Raw genomic sequence first — 17145 nt, forward strand, 5'->3', positions numbered from 1 at the left:
AGAAACGAGAGTTTTGAAGGCACAAGGTGTTTTGTCTGATGTTGAGCTGAAATCAATGTGCATGGCCTAAACACAGATTATAGACAGATTTGGGAGGCAACAGACGGCAAGCGGCAAACAAAAGGACAACAAATTGCGGCAAGAAGATGCAACACACACAGAGAGAGACAGACAAAAAGAACAGAGTGAAGTTCTGACTGCGCGTCGAGCTCTGTCCGAGTCATTATAAGAATTTAAGCGCACCTTTTCATTTTGTCTGCAGATCGAGCAGCGACAGGTGCGCAGAGATAAGCAAAAGAAGTTGCAGTCAGAGCATAGCGGTAGATGGAACGATTGGTAGGGGTCCTTAGGCGTTATCCTAAGAGCTCCTCTGCTGCGACTGCTGCTGCGGCTGCTGCTGCTGCTGTGCCAGATTCGACTCTGTTCGTACGCCAAGCAAATTAATTCCTTTGCCATATTTTATAATTCAACAGATGACACGAGCCAACGCAAGTGCCCGAAGCGCAGAGGCAAAAGCTTAGCTTAGCAAAGCGAGAGGGTGCCTCGGCTCGTTTGTGGCACATGCCACATGCAGGACCTCTGCCACTGCCACTGCCACTGCCACTGCTGCTCCTGTTCCTGTTCCTGCTGCTGCTGCTGCCTCCTACAATGCACTGGCTCTTGCTCGCCGTAGATCCCGCTCAGTTGTTAAGCGGTTGCTTGCGGTTCCTTTCGACTTTTCGAGGGCATCGTAGCTTATTTATTTGAAAATGCAAAAGGTTTCAGTTTATTGAACCTGCCTACACGACAATGACCTTTTTCTATGCCCAAAAGGGTTAGTTCAGCACCCTATAACTGCATTTTGGCCAAAGAACAGTTACAGCGCTAACTGTCTACAGGTGCAAATTGTTCGCTTGTCACACTCATTTCTCAAGTAGCCTCTTCTTTATTGTGGTTGCCAATTGTGTTTGTCGCTTGAAGTTCGGCTTCGGCTTGCCTTTAGCCACTGCAATTTTGTGCCAATATGTCGCGAGTGCATAATTAGCTTATAAATACGGCAACAAGTTGCTTAGCAAATGCCATTGAACCTGCCCCCTGCGCGATGATCATTAGAAGCGGCCGCTTCCATAGGCATTTGGTTAGCAGTTGAATGAACTGAACTCAGTTCAATGGCTGTGGCAAGGGGTAGCAATTTATATATATGTTTATATATGACATACCAACTTGATTAAATATATATGTGTTTTTATAAATGACTTTGGCAAGTCGCTATCAAATTTAATTTCCAATTTTCACTTGTACAAATTTTTATTTAACTTGAAAATTAGTGAAAAAATTTGAGAGATTAGCAGGATAATTATAAATATTAAGTGTAGTCTATTAGAACTCTGATCGAAGCACAAACAGAATTTACTGGACTTTTCCTAGTATATAAAAGGATATATCTATATATGTACGCTTGCAATACATATACATGTGTCTGTATATATTCATATATGTATGTGAAATTGTTAATATAATTTGCTGTCATACTTGTTTGCATTTGTATAATTACTCAACTTTTTTAAGAATTTGCAAAAGATGCTCTCCTCAAATTTCATAAAATCGTATAAGCATCAATTCTATTATACTAAATGTAAGAGAATGTATTTCTACATATACGTAAGTTGGTAAGCTCATATGTATACGCATATGTGTGTCTGTATATTTATGTGCATATTATATATATTTCTGTTTAAGGGTCGTCTGAAATTCTTAGTCTTCTCTGCTTGCGCTTCTCCCATAGCATTGCATAGGCAACAGTAGTCAATTATGCATAAAAGAACAAGTATCTCGATAAATGTCTTATATTCTTTACAAACAAAAGCTAAATAATTAACTTAATGATTCACAATGAACGAAATATAAACATAGTATTTAACTTTAGTCAAAGAGTAAACTTTCTAAACGCCTTAAACGTTGCTCCAGCTGCCTCATTTGTTGGTTCATCTCATCGAGCTGAGCGGCACAGGTGCAGCACTCGGAACTAGACTCGGATTCCAGCGATACATCCAATACCTGTGGAAGGTTTTGGCAAGTTATGCTATAAGCTTGCAGTTGGGGTTTTGCTATGTCGTGAGGCAGCTGTGTGTTTTGCTTAGAAATAAACTATTTAAAAAACGGAGCATTATATTTTGTCTTTAGCTGCAGGGACGGAGATTTCGATTCGGTACGAAATTTGGGACTTGACAACTTAGAGTTGTAGCTCAGCGGTGTTTGTTGTTTTGTGTGTTCACTGTCAACCACCTGGAAGTGCTCGTCGAGTGTTTGGTAGGCCAACGATTCACGTGGATCAATGCGAATGCTCAAATCATTAGTGGTCTTGGAATTAGCGGCATTGCTGCTTTTAGAGTTGCTGCTGATGTCACAGGAGGATGTCATGGATTTCTCATCGAACTGCGAGGCATCGTAAGTATGCAAATTGGATTGCCAAATGAAGAGCTATAACAAAGAGGTCAATACAATTGTATACATGTATATATGATTGCTGATTCAGTGCACTCACCTGACGATCACTGCCTGCAGTGGCAAACCTATTGCCATCCTGATTAAACGAAACTGCATTCACCGAATCCGTATGCCCAGTCAGCGTGTAGATAGGCCTGCCCTCGAGTAGATCTAATATGCGTATTGTTTTATCATCACTGCCGGACAAGAGGAAGTTGCCACTCGGATGAAAAGCCAGATCGTTGACTGGCGCCGAGTGCACCACATAAAGCTGTAGCAGTTGGCTATTGACCACGTCGAAGACCTTGATGCGATTGCAGCCGAGGGCAACAGCTACCATATTGCCCCAAGGATGCCAAGCCAGCTGCCTCGGTGCGGCACGCTCCTCTGTGAAGGTGCGCACGCACTCCCCAGTGCTCAAGTCATAGATGCGCAAAGATTTATCATCGCTAACAGTAGCGATGAGTTTGCCATTGGGACTGAACTTGGCAGCACGCACCCAATTGTTCTGCTGTGCAAACGACGAGATGAACTGACGCCTTGATACACGCCACAGTTTGACCGCCTTGTCATTGGATGCAGTCAGCAGGAGCTGCCCTGTTGGATCAAAGTCCACACTGCGTACGGGTTTGCTATGGGCCAGAAACTCGGCTGAGACGCCTCGCACCTTGGGCTCCCAGACTTTGACTGTGCGATCATGGCTGCAGGAGGCTATGAAGTTGCCCTTTGGAGACCAGCTGACGCCATAAACGCCCTCAGAATGAGAGGCAAAGCGTATACAACGCGCTGCCTGCTTAAGGTTCCACAAAATAACTGTAGTGTCCATTGAGCTGGTTGCGATTTGATGGCCATCGGGGCTGAAGCGCAGCTGAGTAATATTACCACTGTGTCCAGTGAAGTGGCGTTCTAGAGCCGGATCTCGAAACAGTTTACGTTCCATAGCCTTAAATAATTTTAATAGTTTTACGACGGTAAATTTCCGCTTTAATTTAAATGCTTGAAGTGCGCAGCGACGCTTGTTTCGATAGAATGTATCGATTACTTACGCAGAGCAGCTAGCTTTTGAAGAGCAGGCAGCGATGTCAAGCAATGGTAGCCCTAAAATGTATATTAAAGTTATCGACACTAATTCGAACATTTATGTTACCCAACATATGCTATATTCTAGTTATTATTTATTTAATTTTAATTGTATACGGCACTTGTCAATTAATGTTTTAAATGAAATACATGAAGTGCACAACAGCGCCTACCTTATCGATAACTCTCGCACATCAGCTAGCTTTTGAGCGCATGCAAGTACTGTTGTTATACTGTTAAGCGATATTGCTTCAATCCTATGCAGCACTACCGATAGGCTGAGAGGGTAAAGTTATCGGCACATTTGTCTTGCCCAAATATTTATTAATAAAAACTCTATTAACATTGAAGTCCATTTTGCTGAATAAAAAATGTCACTGCTAGCACAGAGCGTGCGCCAGGTTCTGCGCCACACAACACAACGTGCCACATTAAGCGGTAAGCTTGTAAACAGTTTATTCAGCGTGCCATGACATAACATTCGCCTTTTCCATGTTCCGTCGCAGGTGCGATGCGAGCATTGAGCTTAGCTCCTACATTGCAGCAACAAAACAAACCCGCTACAATTGATGTGTCCGTCATTGCCAAGGAGCATCAAAAGGAGTGCCAAACAGTGTGCGAGCGAATTAATCAGCAGGTGGCTAAATCAGAGCAGGGCCGTCTGTTCGCTGTAGTTCACCTGTGTGGCAAGCAGTTTAAGATTACACCTGGAGACATCATTCTAGTCGAGGGCTATTGGCCGCCAACGATAGGTGATGAGATTAGCTTGGACAAAGTACTGCTGGCGGGTGCACGTGACTTCACATTGATCGGAAGGCCCATTCTCGAGCCGGGACTTGTCACTGTAAAGGCCACCATTATCGAGAAGACGCTGACGCACACGAAGACACACTTCAAGAAGAAGCGCAGGAAACAGTATATGCGCATCAACTTTCAGCGATCTCCCAACACAATGATCCGCATCAACGCCATTGAGCTGACTCGCCCGCTGGACAGCAATGCCGAGCCGGATGCAGAGCCTTCAAAGCGTTTGCTTTAGTTAACTGCTTTGCCTTTTTGAATTAAATATATGTGTAAAGAGATAAACGAAGTGTGCTCCATATTTTTTAATGTTCAGATAGTGTATATTTACAGAGAAAACGATTAAGTTTATTAATGAAAGATGAAAGATATTTTTTTTTTTGCCTCCAAAACAAAAACATGTTAAATAACATTTGCGGCTCTATTATGAGCAGTCATATTACACTGACATGTTCTGTACTGTAAACATACAACTTATATATTGCCTGTTATGAACTCAGCTCTGTTAGACAGCTTGCGAACAGCTGTTTTTATACCTATCTGGCAACATTGCATTGAGCGCGCTACTTTAAATTTTAAGCGCTGCCAACATGTATTGCCTTAGCGGGTTTGCTCAGGTTTTCTATACAACTACAACTACTTTAATCAATTACGTATTCAACTTTCATCTTGATTCAATGCCTGGCACACGGCGACGCCTTTGTAGTTCCCTTAAACATTCATTTGATGGCATATTTGCTAAACGCCAACCTACTTTAGACCCAAAACGCAGTCGCAGTGGCAGTCGCAGTTGCATTCGCAGGTCTCTTCTAATGATGCGACTGCGGTAACTGTTGCAATTTTAATGACAACCTTTTATCGTGCATGTGGTTGTTGTCATCTTTCATTAAAAGACGTCGCCTAAGTCTGGGGGGCAACACTCACACACACACACATACAGAGAGCTCCTCTTTTCTTTATCAGTAGATGTAAGTCGCTTGGCTGCGAGTCGTATTTGTTTATGTTTCGTTTCACTTTTGCTAGGCAAAAGCGTTTACATTTTGTGTCTTTCTTTTTTGCTTTGCAAACTTGGCTACATTTCTCGCCTGGCCCCATTTAAGCCCTGAAAGTGCAATGAATTAGAAATTTTTAGTCCCATATGAGTTGCTCTTAAGCATGTCCAAGCTTAATTCGTTTACCAACACTTAAAGTCAGTTTGAACGTTAATTTCGAAAATAATTTGTCTTGTGTCTAACTTGTGTAAATGCCATTAAAATTATGTATGTTACACGTGCCCCCACTTTGCTCACCTGCCCCATCAAATTTGTCAAATTGCACAAATTGAATTGCCAGCGAGAGAGTGAGGAGCGTCTTGAGACTCTGCGCAAACAGTTGACAGCGAATGTCGCTTGCACTTTGGCCAAAAAGGTGTCGCAAATCAAATTTCAATATGGCAAAAATTACGTTTGGCAACGCAAATTGAAACATTTTCGTTGCGGTTAAACGGCGACACGAAGGAGGCGTATGGCAGCTGCTACTTACCTGCTGCAGACTTCGGCTGCTCTGGCTCTGGGCTTCAAATGTTGATTATGTTATTTACCCATGAAAATTGCATTTCATGTGACGATGGCAACGGATGTTCGTTTATTTGTTGAGGCTCTAACACTGTGTGCCCCAGCCCCAGCCCTTTAGCTCCAATTGCAGCTCACACATACACACTCCCCTCAGTCAGGCACAAATCTCATGTAAATGCGTTGCTCAAGTTGCAAAAATGTTCTAAATTTATGCGCTGCGGCGTTTGATGTATGAGAGGCAGGGCAAGCGGCGAGAATGGGGTGAGAAAAAGTAGGGCGTGGCAGCCAAAGGATGGCAATTGCGTCCATCCATCAACAGCATCACTCAGTTTTGACATATCATTGAAATCTAAGTCCTCATCATCTGTGACGTTTCATTAACCTACACAAATCCTATTAAAGTAAAGGCGTGCGGGGGGAAGGAGGGTGTGCGTGTGTGTGTGTGCTTGGTGTGAGGTGTTAATATCAACAAGCAAGTTGCTGCGACGCAATCTACCGATTTCCGCTTAACCAAGCCAAACATTGCATTTTTGATTACGAACTGAAGGCTGAAGGCTGACGGCTGAATGCTGAAGGCTGAAGGCGACCCTAAGCCGTTGCCCGAAAATCCGGTAAATGTTTGCCGCAGGCAAAACCAGAAAACACGAATGGAATCTGTTGCCACAAAGGGGCGTGGCCATGCCCCTGCTGTTGCCACTGCTGCTGCTGCTGTAGCTGACGTCAGGGTGGCACAGACGACTGTTTAATATGCTGGGGGGAAACTAAGCTAAGGCTCTTTGAGGGGGGCTCGAAAAGCGCTTAAGATCGATAGCAGCTAAATAATGAGGGCGAAAACTTATTATTTCGTCTAACAAAAATAAAGATGATGTGGGGAAAAAGTCTATGAAAATATATAAATCAAAATATGTAAGAAAAAAAGATAGATATACATATATATAAATATATTATTAAATAATATTTACTTAAGAAATATTTGGGGTTATTTGTTTAGTGAGATTTATATACTGTAGTCTGTAGCACAGTGGGCAAACAAATTTAATTATTTTATTTTTATTATTTTAAGATTAAGCAAATATCTTTTAATATTAATTTATATAATTTTCTTTTTATTCATATTTTATATTAAATTTATTTATTAAGAATATGTCAATATTAAACTTTGATTTATTCACTAGAAAAAGTTGGGAATTGCTTTGAAATATTTATATTATTTTCCTTATAAAATTAAATAATTGCCATTTTTTAATTAATTATTTCTCTTTTTATATTTAAACATTTCAACTCTTAGCAGAGCTTAATTAAATTGTTGAAAATATTTATAAAAGTATTTTCAATGAATTTATTTCAGGCTTACCTCTCTTTTATTAATAACACATTTATACATTTATATATATATATATATAAAAAAAAAATATATATATATATATATATATATATGTATATATATGTATATATATTTCATATATTGACCTTCTATAACAAGCATAAAGCTGCCTCTCTTATCTCACAAGTATCTGTCTCATTCACCTCCAACTCCTACTCCAACCATCGAGCATATTATATTTACATTTTGTTTATTTTTCGATTTGGGGTTGAATATATATTGCTGTTGTTGTTGTCAGCTTGCATCTCCAAACTGTCTTCGAACTTTTCTTTTTGAAAATTATGCAAAAACCAACAAAAAAGGAGAAGCAGAAAATTTGGATAGATCCTTGGGGATATTTTGCTGTTCAGTGAATTGCTGTTGATGCCAAACTGATTTCGAGCCCAAAATGCAAGGGTTGTCAACATTTCTCTTGCCATCTAGATAAACCTACACTAATATGATATGAACCTTTATACCTCACACACAAGCGTGTCACAGGAGTCGATTTAAACAAGTTTTGACATGCTGCAAAAGTTGACAAACTTCTCTCTGTTGCCTAATGATGAAATTTTCAATAAATGTCATTCGTGAACTGTGAAAAGTGTCAATAGCATCGAACAGAAAAACCACCCATACCCACCCCCATAGCCAATCGGCAAACCCCACACTCCAATGTCCAGTCGAATCCTTTAGCACACACAATTCCCGCCTGGTTGGGGCACAGCTGTCAGCTTGTTTGGCATTCGCGTTCAATGCGTTAATAATGACACTTTTTTACTTGTGTCCAGGGAGTCGCTCAGCTCCGTCTCTAACTAGCTGGCTGCCCAGTTGTGTGCGCCCTTAAATTTAATTACTTTTTCATAGCTCATACGCACTGTGTGCCAAACACAGAGACGGAGAGAGGGCGGGCGCGGGGTAGTTCGAATGGAGCCCGTAGACAATGGCCGCTGGTGATTGAAACTCGTTTAAATTTGCATGTAAAAAGCAAGCGAAGAAATTTCCAACTCTGATTGCAGACAGAACACCAACATAGTATCTACCACTACACGCCGCCCCTCCCCATAGGAAACTCAGGCCATCAATAGTTGACAGTTTTATAGTCGCTTGTCGTTGATTGTCACAATGGTCATTTAATATTTGGACACGAGAAAATTGTTGGCGAACCAACTTATTGTCGTCGTCGTCGTCGTCGTTGTCGTTGTTGTTGTTGTTGTGTGTACCCCAAAGCGTTAGCCAACACTGCACATATAGAGCTGACTTCAATTGCACATTTGAATATATTTTGGTATTGCTGAAACATCTATACAGACATGATATCGTCAGATCTCGGTCTGGCTAAATGTATTCTGGAAAGCTTTCGTGGCACATCAACTGCTTCACAAATTCCGCTTGCTCTGCCGCATGCAGATCTGTCATCTCGACTACAATATCAATCAGCTCATCATCCGTATCGCTTAGCAGGCTCACATCTCGTAGTCGCCTCGGTCGGCTATAGTACTTCTTATAGGCTAGCACGTCTTTGGCCAGCTTATCAATTTCCAGCTCCAGTATTTGTATGCGTTCATCCACTGTCAGCAGCTGCGACTTCTTCAGCTGTCTCAGCTTCGATCTGTAAAGCGACATCCTTTACTTGCTGTTCAGATATATTTAAGATTACATATAGTTATATATATATAATTTTTGAAATTCATAAGCTCACATTCTCCTGCTTTTCGCTTTGAGATGACAAAATAATCATATGCTATTCGAAAATAAATGGAGCACTGTTTATCGATAGGCGACAACTGAAGCACGTTCGATGACATAGGAGTAAAAATAGGAGATATAATTTATTGTTATCAAAATTATGCGAAAATATTCTAATTGAAATATGTAATCACAATAAAAAGCTGAAGTTAATATTTTTGGGTTCCTTTAAGTTAAACAAAATTATTTAATATATTTAAATATTATTATTTATCTAATAAATAATCTTTAAATAATATAGATTTAAATAATATTTTTGTGTTCCCATTAAATAAATATTTTGAAGCTAACTAAATTAAACAAAAATATATATTTATTTGTTTATATATTTTGATTATTTTCTTCAAGCACTAAGTAAAGTTAAAAGAACTATTTTGGTTTTTTTGTAAGTAAATTTTTTATTATATGTAAATATTTTGACGCTTATAAAATTGAATATAAATTTGAATTGTCTAATTAATTAATTTTTTATTTTTCTCATTAGTTAAGTTCAAAAACTTCTTTATTTTCTAGCAAAAAAAAATACTTTAAAAATATTTTTAAAAAAATGTTTTAAATAATTAAGTAAATAAAAATGTAATAAATACTGAAGTTTTTCATTGGCCATTTTCATTTATTTTCCATTTATTGACATTAAAGCTAACCAGCCAGTCGGGCCGGTCAAATTATTGCTTTCGTCTGACCATTTTTGTCAGATGGCAGATTTTCATAATGGCGATTTCATTGGCATTGCCCCGGCACAGCATCCTCTTGATAGTCGTGGGCATCCCGTTTACTTGCGGTTTTGCGCAAATTCAAAGCCCGCCGCTGGCAGCTCACGTCACATTTCCGGCTTTTCGAGTCGTGTGTGAAATATTAAAATTCAATTAAAATGGCGTTAATCCCAACAGCCAGCAGGCAATAATGCTGCCAATGCCATGTCATAATTGTCATCCCCATTGAACATCCATCCATGTCATCCACAGCGTTCCGTACTTTGCCATAATGATGCTCATCAACGTCTGCTCCGGCACCTGTGCCCAGTCCTACTGCTGCTGCTGCTGCGCTGTTGCGCTTCTGCCTTTCGTGTCCAGGTTTTTGTATTGCAGCTGATTTAAAACTCGCATGCAAATTGCACTTCAGACATCCATTTATCATCAATGCTGGCGCTGCTGCTGCTGCTGCTGCTGCTGGCCAGTCCATAGCGTTAATGGTTAATTAATAAATATCTTGCTGCCGTGTGGTCCATTGAAGTGGCATAAATCTGAGCCCCTTCAGCAGCCCAATTGTCCGTACACTTGTTAAAGTCTATTGACCCACTCATAAAAAAGGGCTACTTGCCTAGTCTAGACTAAGCTAATAATATGAATTCTAAAGTATGTTACTGTAATACTTATAATTATGCAAATGATAATGATAATGATAATGATAATGATAATGGTAATGATAATGATAATGATAATGATAATGATAATGATAATGATAATGATAATGATAATGATAATGATAATGATAATGATAATGATAATGATAATGATAATGATAATGATAATATAATGATAATGATAATGATAATGATAATGATAATGTTAATGATAATGATAATGATAATGATAATGATAATGATAATGACAATGACAATGACAATGACAATGACAATGACAATGACAATGACAATGACAATGACAATGACAATGACAATGACAATGACAATGACAATGACAATGACAATGACAATGACAATGACAATGACAATGACAATGACAATGACAATGACAATGACAATGACAATGACAATGACAAATGACAATGACAATGACAATGACAATGACAATGACAATGACAATGACAATAGGTAATTATAAAATATTCAATTACATATTATTACAGACATTTCATTTTTATTTTAAATTCAGTTCGAAATTAACTCCAACCAATACTTTGTACTCTGTCCAGTCTATTAAATACATACATAAATAACATATATATATTTATATATATATCTATTCCTATACATATAGCAAGTGCAGCTCATTTCCTATTGTCAAGCAGCTGCGATGTCTGTTTGATTGGGCGTGCCGGCAGCCAAATAAATACCAATAAACAGCCAAGCACACACAGTCAGCCGTACACGGCAGACTCTTCAGAGCGAAAAGGTGTCAACTGTACAACGCACTCACAGCCAAAGAACACCTTCGAAGTATGGGAGCGAGGGAGAGAGCAGGACACCTTACAATTGAGGCGCTGCAGTCATCGAGGAGAGCGCGCGCTGCTGCTTAAGTCAATATTTGAGGACGAGCAAAAGTTTCGCTAACAACTTTTCTATTTTTTCTTTTTGCTGTTGCAACAGTTGGAAGGAGATTGTGGGCAGCTGCAGACGGGGGCGTTTCTTTCGGCTTCCTTTGAAGTTGCCACAGTTGACACAGCCAAACGTGTCAGGGACTTTGCCCAGAGTCTGGGGTCAAGTCTTATTGGCAATCGTTGGTTAAATTTTTAAATTTAACTATTTTCGATAGTGCAAAAAAGAGCGGAACGCACCCTCACCTGACTTACCCAGCTAGTACGCCTCATTGATTGCCCATTTAGAACCGCAAAATTTAATTTATCTGCCATCAGTTGATGTTCTTGCGGTTTGCCAATACACACACACACACACACGGAAGCACACGGACAGAACCCAAACCCAACGATTGTTGGTCTTTTGTTTGGCATTTGTTTTTTTTTTGCTGTTGCTGTTGCTGTTGGGAAACCCATGTCAAAAATTGTACAACAGCCCAGGCGCTTGCTTCACTGATAACATTTTGCTGTCTCTGTGTGTGTGTGTGTAGTCATGTGTGATTGTGTATCTGGCTATGCGTGTGTGTGTGGTGTTTAAGATATCATCTGTCTCTGACGCGTCCCAGTCCCAAAAGCCCCCAAACATCCTAACTCCATGGACCCAGCGTCCACAGTCTGCAGTCAGAGTGGGGCCGGGCCCAACTGTTTGGGCATTTCCCGTTACCTGCTGCCATTGCCACCTGCTGTTTGACACCTAAATTCGCTCATTGTTGGCGTTACTTTTATGAACTTGTAGCCACGCTCCGGCTGCCGACTTCAACGGTAATCGCATTGACAACGAGAGCAGACAAGAAAACTCCTCTAGATGCTGCATAAGGGAATTGAAATACACTCACACAGTCACAGATACATATCGACATGTGTGTGTAGGTGCGTGTGTGTATCTCTGTGAACCCCGCACTCAAATTTCAGCACTTCATTCAATTCGCAATTCGCAATTCATTTCAACAATTGAAATACGATTAGCGCCAAGGTGCGCGCTGAGCAAAGAGGAAACCCCACACGCTCACATATAGCTCCCGGCTGGGTTTAGCTACATTTTTGATTTATGTGAAATTGAGTTAAATTCGCTACACACACACGCACACACACTCACACATTCCGCTGGCGCACTGTAATCCCATGCTTGGGCGGGTGCGTTCTAATCAAGACTATTCACTGGCCATAAATCAAATTAAATGGCTGTCACATATCGCTGGGCGCCAGTTCCGCCAGCTGCTCCATTGGCATCCATTGTGCAGGCGGGAGCTGTCAGAGCTGAGCATAATTAAAAGCGAGAAAAAACTGCGGATAAAGTGGCTCAAATGTCGAGCTGGTTAAATAGTTAACGGACTAAGGCCCAAGCAGCAATAAAAATTATTAACCACAGGAAGTTGGTTCGAGCTTGCGTAGCCAAGGCTAAAGCTAATTTCCTATTCATAGCTAGGATCTACAGGAATAGAGCAGCATCAGCTGGGTCCAGACTATGCAGCAAGATACGTTTCTATACAAAAATAGTTGGGTAAGGCTTAGCTAGATGTTCCATTAAGTTTAATTTGTCATTCAGCCAACTTTTATTGATGTAAAGTCAGGGAAAAAAGCGATAAAGTTGTGAAGGGCTCACATAAAGCAAGCATTATTAATCTCTTAATCATAGTTTAGTTTACACAAAGAGACAGAGAAACTTAACAGGCCTGGGCTTACATGACTATAGTTATATAATATTGTAATATAATATAATTACATAAAACAAATGCAAACCAGATAAGAGACTGTTAGACAGAGACAGCCCAGAGTGTTGCGGCAGGGTAGAGAAACTACGTCTAAGGCGCTTCAAATACTCAACTAAATATGAATTTCTAAATAAAACTACCTGCAGACTATACGGAAAGCTAGCTAACTAGTCAAGGACTAGCTTAAAGGCATGGCATAATTATTTAACTAGCTAAAGGTTCAGTTAGTTCTTATGCCCAGAGTTCTTCCCTAATTTGAAAAAATAAGGATCTCAGATAGGGAGAAGAGCAAATGAATAGGAGTGAAATGAAAATGAGTAGACTTGCTTTACCTATAGTAGAACCACACAATTCTGATAGAACTAATTTATACTAAAAGCTATGCAAAAAAATACAATTTTTATCAAGCTGCTCAATTACTACAAAGCTCTAACTGTAGCCTAACCTTTAAGGCTCAATTCCTGTATACGTTGAGACTTGCAATTTGCTTGGCAACATACCATATAGTATACATATATATATTAAATTGTATATATATATATATTAAATTGTGTATAATATATATTAAATTGTGTATATATCTTTTACTAAGCAAGCATGGATAAAAGCATCAAAGGTTTAGCTATATAATTCATATTATATTTTCTATTCATATTCCTATGCTATTTGCTATTCGCAGCAGATTTCCAAATTAAAAGTGTGGACAGCACATATCCAGATTCACTTGAAGGTTAACCAAGTTTTAGAAAACTAACGACTATAGCTATAGTAACTTCCATATGCAATACATACTCTATATCCTCACATATTTCATATGCTATAACCTCAAGACCAGAAACAAGAAGCCTAACCAAGTAAAGCTTCAGCCATAGTAGCGCTTCAATCTACATACACATCATCCATTCAGTTCTAATATTATAACTATGCAGCTTTAATCTAGCCAACTAAATTAACGCCCCTTTGCTAGCCACCCAACGACAGTAAAACTCTCCCGGGTAAGTCCAATTTTTTATTTCGTCTTCCGCAGCAAAATCGTATATGGAAAATGTCAAACGGCGTGGTGTTGTTTAACAAAGGAAACTCGGCATGGGTCGTATGTAGTGGCGTCTTCTTTTTTAATTCTTCTTGCTTTAATGACAAATAAAAAAAAACTAATTGGAAAGCGGACCAGGACGACGACTAATCTTTCGCAGCACCTCCATGTCGGTGTGACCCGAGCTGTAGCCCTCGCCAGTAACCGGGTTGCCCGCTGTGAAAGATATTCGCAATGTTATATATGAGAGTAAAGATTAGTTTAGTTTAGTTGAGTTGAGTTGACTCTCGTGGCTCACCTCGGCTCTTGGCAATCTTGGGCTTTAGGCCACCGACCCCATCTCCGTTCAGACCCATGCCAGTAATGGGATTGCGCGAAGCCAAATCCTTGTCGTTCAAGTCAATCTTCGGCTCCTTGTCAGCCATGGCGTGGCAGCTGCACTTCAAACAGTCCTTGTTGCCAGATCAAAAATATATATATAAATTTACCTTATGTTTGGCGAGCAAACAATTTGGACTAGAGCGCCAGCGGCTTCTCTCTATCAAAGCCAAATGAAAATAAATACAGAAATTTGAATTCTTCGCAGTTGACGTTTTGCGTTTTGTTTAAAATTAATTCGGGCCGTTTCGGCCAAACGACGTTGAATCAAGCACACGTTTTTATTAAATATATACAATTGTTAACCAACGTTCAAATATTGTTGAATTAGTGAGAAAAGTTGATGTCAACGACTCCTCGAGCTGTGTGTATTATTTTTTTTTTGGATTCTGCTTTTCCGTAGCATTAAATAGACGAATGCTATGGAATGCTGAATATACACTGAGATTGTTCACAATTTGTACTAGCTGGCCCAGATGACAGCCTTAGCAAAGTGTTCCTTCTATAAGGAAACCATAAAATCTATATTTCCAGGCAACGATTGCCCTGATGGGAACTTTATACATGAAAGTCTGGCTGAGGTTTGATAGACTGAGTCGATTGAAAATGGGAGTTGGTGTTGGGAAATTGTGTGTCACAGGCAGCAGCAGGGAGCGGAGGCACTCTGCCACAAGATGCTTACAGATTTGTCCATTGCCGTGCCAATCTGCTCTCCCAGACCAGCTCAACAATCAAGGACATTTCCTAATAAGCTTTTCTTCATAACAACTCCCTCTCAATTCCCCCCGCCCATCATTTGCCTCGAAGAACTCATTTCCTTTGCCCACATTCTAGCACCTTGCAGCTGCAGCATATTGTGGCCTGCAGCTAACACTTTTAGACCTTATTGCAGCTGCCCCAGCCGCCAGCTGCCAGTTCCCAGAGTCCCCTCAGCCTTTCTTCAAGAGTAGCTAATTTGGAGTTAGCCCAACCGCCCAACATTCGAAATCCTTTTGACTTCAAAGGCTGAACTGTTGCTTGGAGTGCTTGCATTGTCAGCTAGGGGATGGCCGCCCCTCCTCCCCCGCCTAGTCCAAACACTTCACGAGGTAGGCCGGGCCAGGCGCAGCGGTAGGCTCGCCTTTGACACTGTGTGAAACGTGCTGCTCTAGTGTTCCGTCCAGCTGGCAGCTGGCACTTGAAGTGCATTTGTTTTTTGGCTTTTGTTTTAATTGGCATGCGAACCGGCTTGAAGGAGTCGTTCGCTCTGATTCCAGCTCCGGCTCCGGCTCCAACTACATGTGGCCCCTGCGCCCAACCACTTCGCTCATTAAACATTTACTCGCAACGCTTTGTCGGCGTGAACTTTGATGTTGACTTTGCCAGGACTCTGAGGACTATAGCTGCCCCCAACCACTCTCACTCCCCATCTCTCTCTCTCTCTCTCTTGCTCTCTTCTATATGCAGAAGAGATAACCACTTGAGATTGCATCTCTCGTTGCTTGTGCCTCGGCTCGCAGCTCTCGTTGTGTCTTGTGAAAAATGCATTTTGCCGCAATTTGTGGCGCTTCTGCGTGGGTGGGTGTGTTGCGGGCTGGGGTGTACGCCCTCAGTTGATAGCCTCGCGTGCATATCTATGCAAGCCAGCCAGGCACGACCCCTCCGGCCATCGTGCTGTGTGCTTGCTGCAACTGCAACTGCAACTGCATATGCAGCAGCTCCTTTGCTGCATTTTTCCACAAAAATTAACATGAGATTTGTGGAAAATGTTGTTTACCGTTGCGACTTCTCGCCTTTGTACACACTGTTTGGCAGGAGTGTAGCTGGCTATATTGGCGGAGAGACATCTTTGGCAGTGTAAGCAGCTGGAGAGCACTTTATATAGAGGCTGTTGGATCAGAGAGAGAGAGAAAGAAAGAACGAGAGAGAATATCTGCTTAGTGCGTTAATTTATAGTTATATATACATATATATATGTATATATACATATATATGTAGAGTTTTATTATATATCTTAGTTGAGAGAATAACACTTTCAACTAGAGCAGACTGCATTGCTCGATTTGAATACAGAGCATCTGTTGTTTGTGCAATATGTTGATAAGAACAATTACTCGGATATGATAGTTCTATATTCACTTCTATCTTTCTAACTCTCACTCTCTCTGACTTTCCATACGCTCTCTCTCTCTCTGTTTTGAACGATCTCGTATTGGCATACTATCCCGTCTCTCTCTCTCTCTGTCTCAGTCTTTCAAATGCTCTCGCTCTCTCTCCGTGTAACTCTTTCTCCCTCTGACTCTCTATCATTGTCTCTCTCTCACTCTCTGTCACTCTCTTCTCCGCAATCCATCTATCTCTCACTCCCATTTTCATTCTCTAATTAGGTCTCTCTCTCTCTCTCTCTCTCTCTCTCTCTCTCTCTCTCTCTCTCTCTCTCTCTCTCTCTCTCTCTCTCTCTCTCTCTCTCTCTCTCTCTCTCTCTCTCTCTCTCTGTCTCTCTCTCTCTCTCTCTCTCTCTCTCTCTCTCTCTCTCACTCTTTATAACTGTCTCTCATTCTTTTTCTCTGCGTGACTCTCTTTATTTGTTATCTTCTCTTTCTTCGAATAATCCATATTCTCTCTCCCTGTCTATCTAACTCTCTTTCTCTCTATATATGATCTTTATTGCTTGCTAAACCTTCTCTCTAAGGCTCTCTTGTGTTCTATATACTA

The 17145-nt window shown here is 40.6% G+C and overlaps 3 protein-coding genes across 3 annotated transcripts; 1 reads left to right on the plus strand and 2 right to left on the minus strand.

The window, feature by feature from the left end:
• Window positions 1-1681: 1681 nt before the first annotated feature.
• Window positions 1682-3658, minus strand: LOC111591856 (POC1 centriolar protein homolog). Its single transcript, XM_023303738.2, has 3 exons — window positions 3513-3658; window positions 2525-3409; window positions 1682-2460 (listed from the first exon to the last, which is right to left on the minus strand). Exons 2-3 carry the CDS (start codon window positions 3404-3406, stop codon window positions 2128-2130), a joined length of 1215 nt encoding a protein of 404 aa, XP_023159506.1. The 5' UTR covers window positions 3407-3409; window positions 3513-3658; the 3' UTR covers window positions 1682-2127.
• A 135-nt stretch (window positions 3659-3793) lies between these two features.
• Window positions 3794-4643, plus strand: LOC111591864 (39S ribosomal protein L21, mitochondrial). The gene is made up of 2 exons (XM_023303746.2): window positions 3794-3984; window positions 4053-4643. Exons 1-2 carry the CDS (start codon window positions 3918-3920, stop codon window positions 4583-4585), a joined length of 600 nt encoding a protein of 199 aa, XP_023159514.1. The 5' UTR covers window positions 3794-3917; the 3' UTR covers window positions 4586-4643.
• Window positions 4644-14036: 9393 nt separating this feature from the next.
• LOC111591867 (microtubule-associated protein Jupiter-like) lies at window positions 14037-14911 on the minus strand. Its single transcript, XM_023303749.2, has 2 exons — window positions 14372-14911; window positions 14037-14289 (listed from the first exon to the last, which is right to left on the minus strand). The coding sequence occupies exons 1-2, from the start codon at window positions 14496-14498 to the stop codon at window positions 14192-14194; spliced, it is 225 nt and encodes a 74-aa protein (XP_023159517.1). The 5' UTR covers window positions 14499-14911; the 3' UTR covers window positions 14037-14191.
• Window positions 14912-17145: the final 2234 nt, after the last annotated feature.

The sequence above is a fragment of the Drosophila hydei genome, unplaced genomic scaffold (genome assembly GCF_003285905.1).
Source record: "Drosophila hydei strain 15085-1641.00,03,60 unplaced genomic scaffold, DhydRS2 tig00000001-arrow-pilon, whole genome shotgun sequence".
Classification (NCBI taxonomy): Eukaryota; Metazoa; Arthropoda; class Insecta; order Diptera; family Drosophilidae; genus Drosophila; species Drosophila hydei.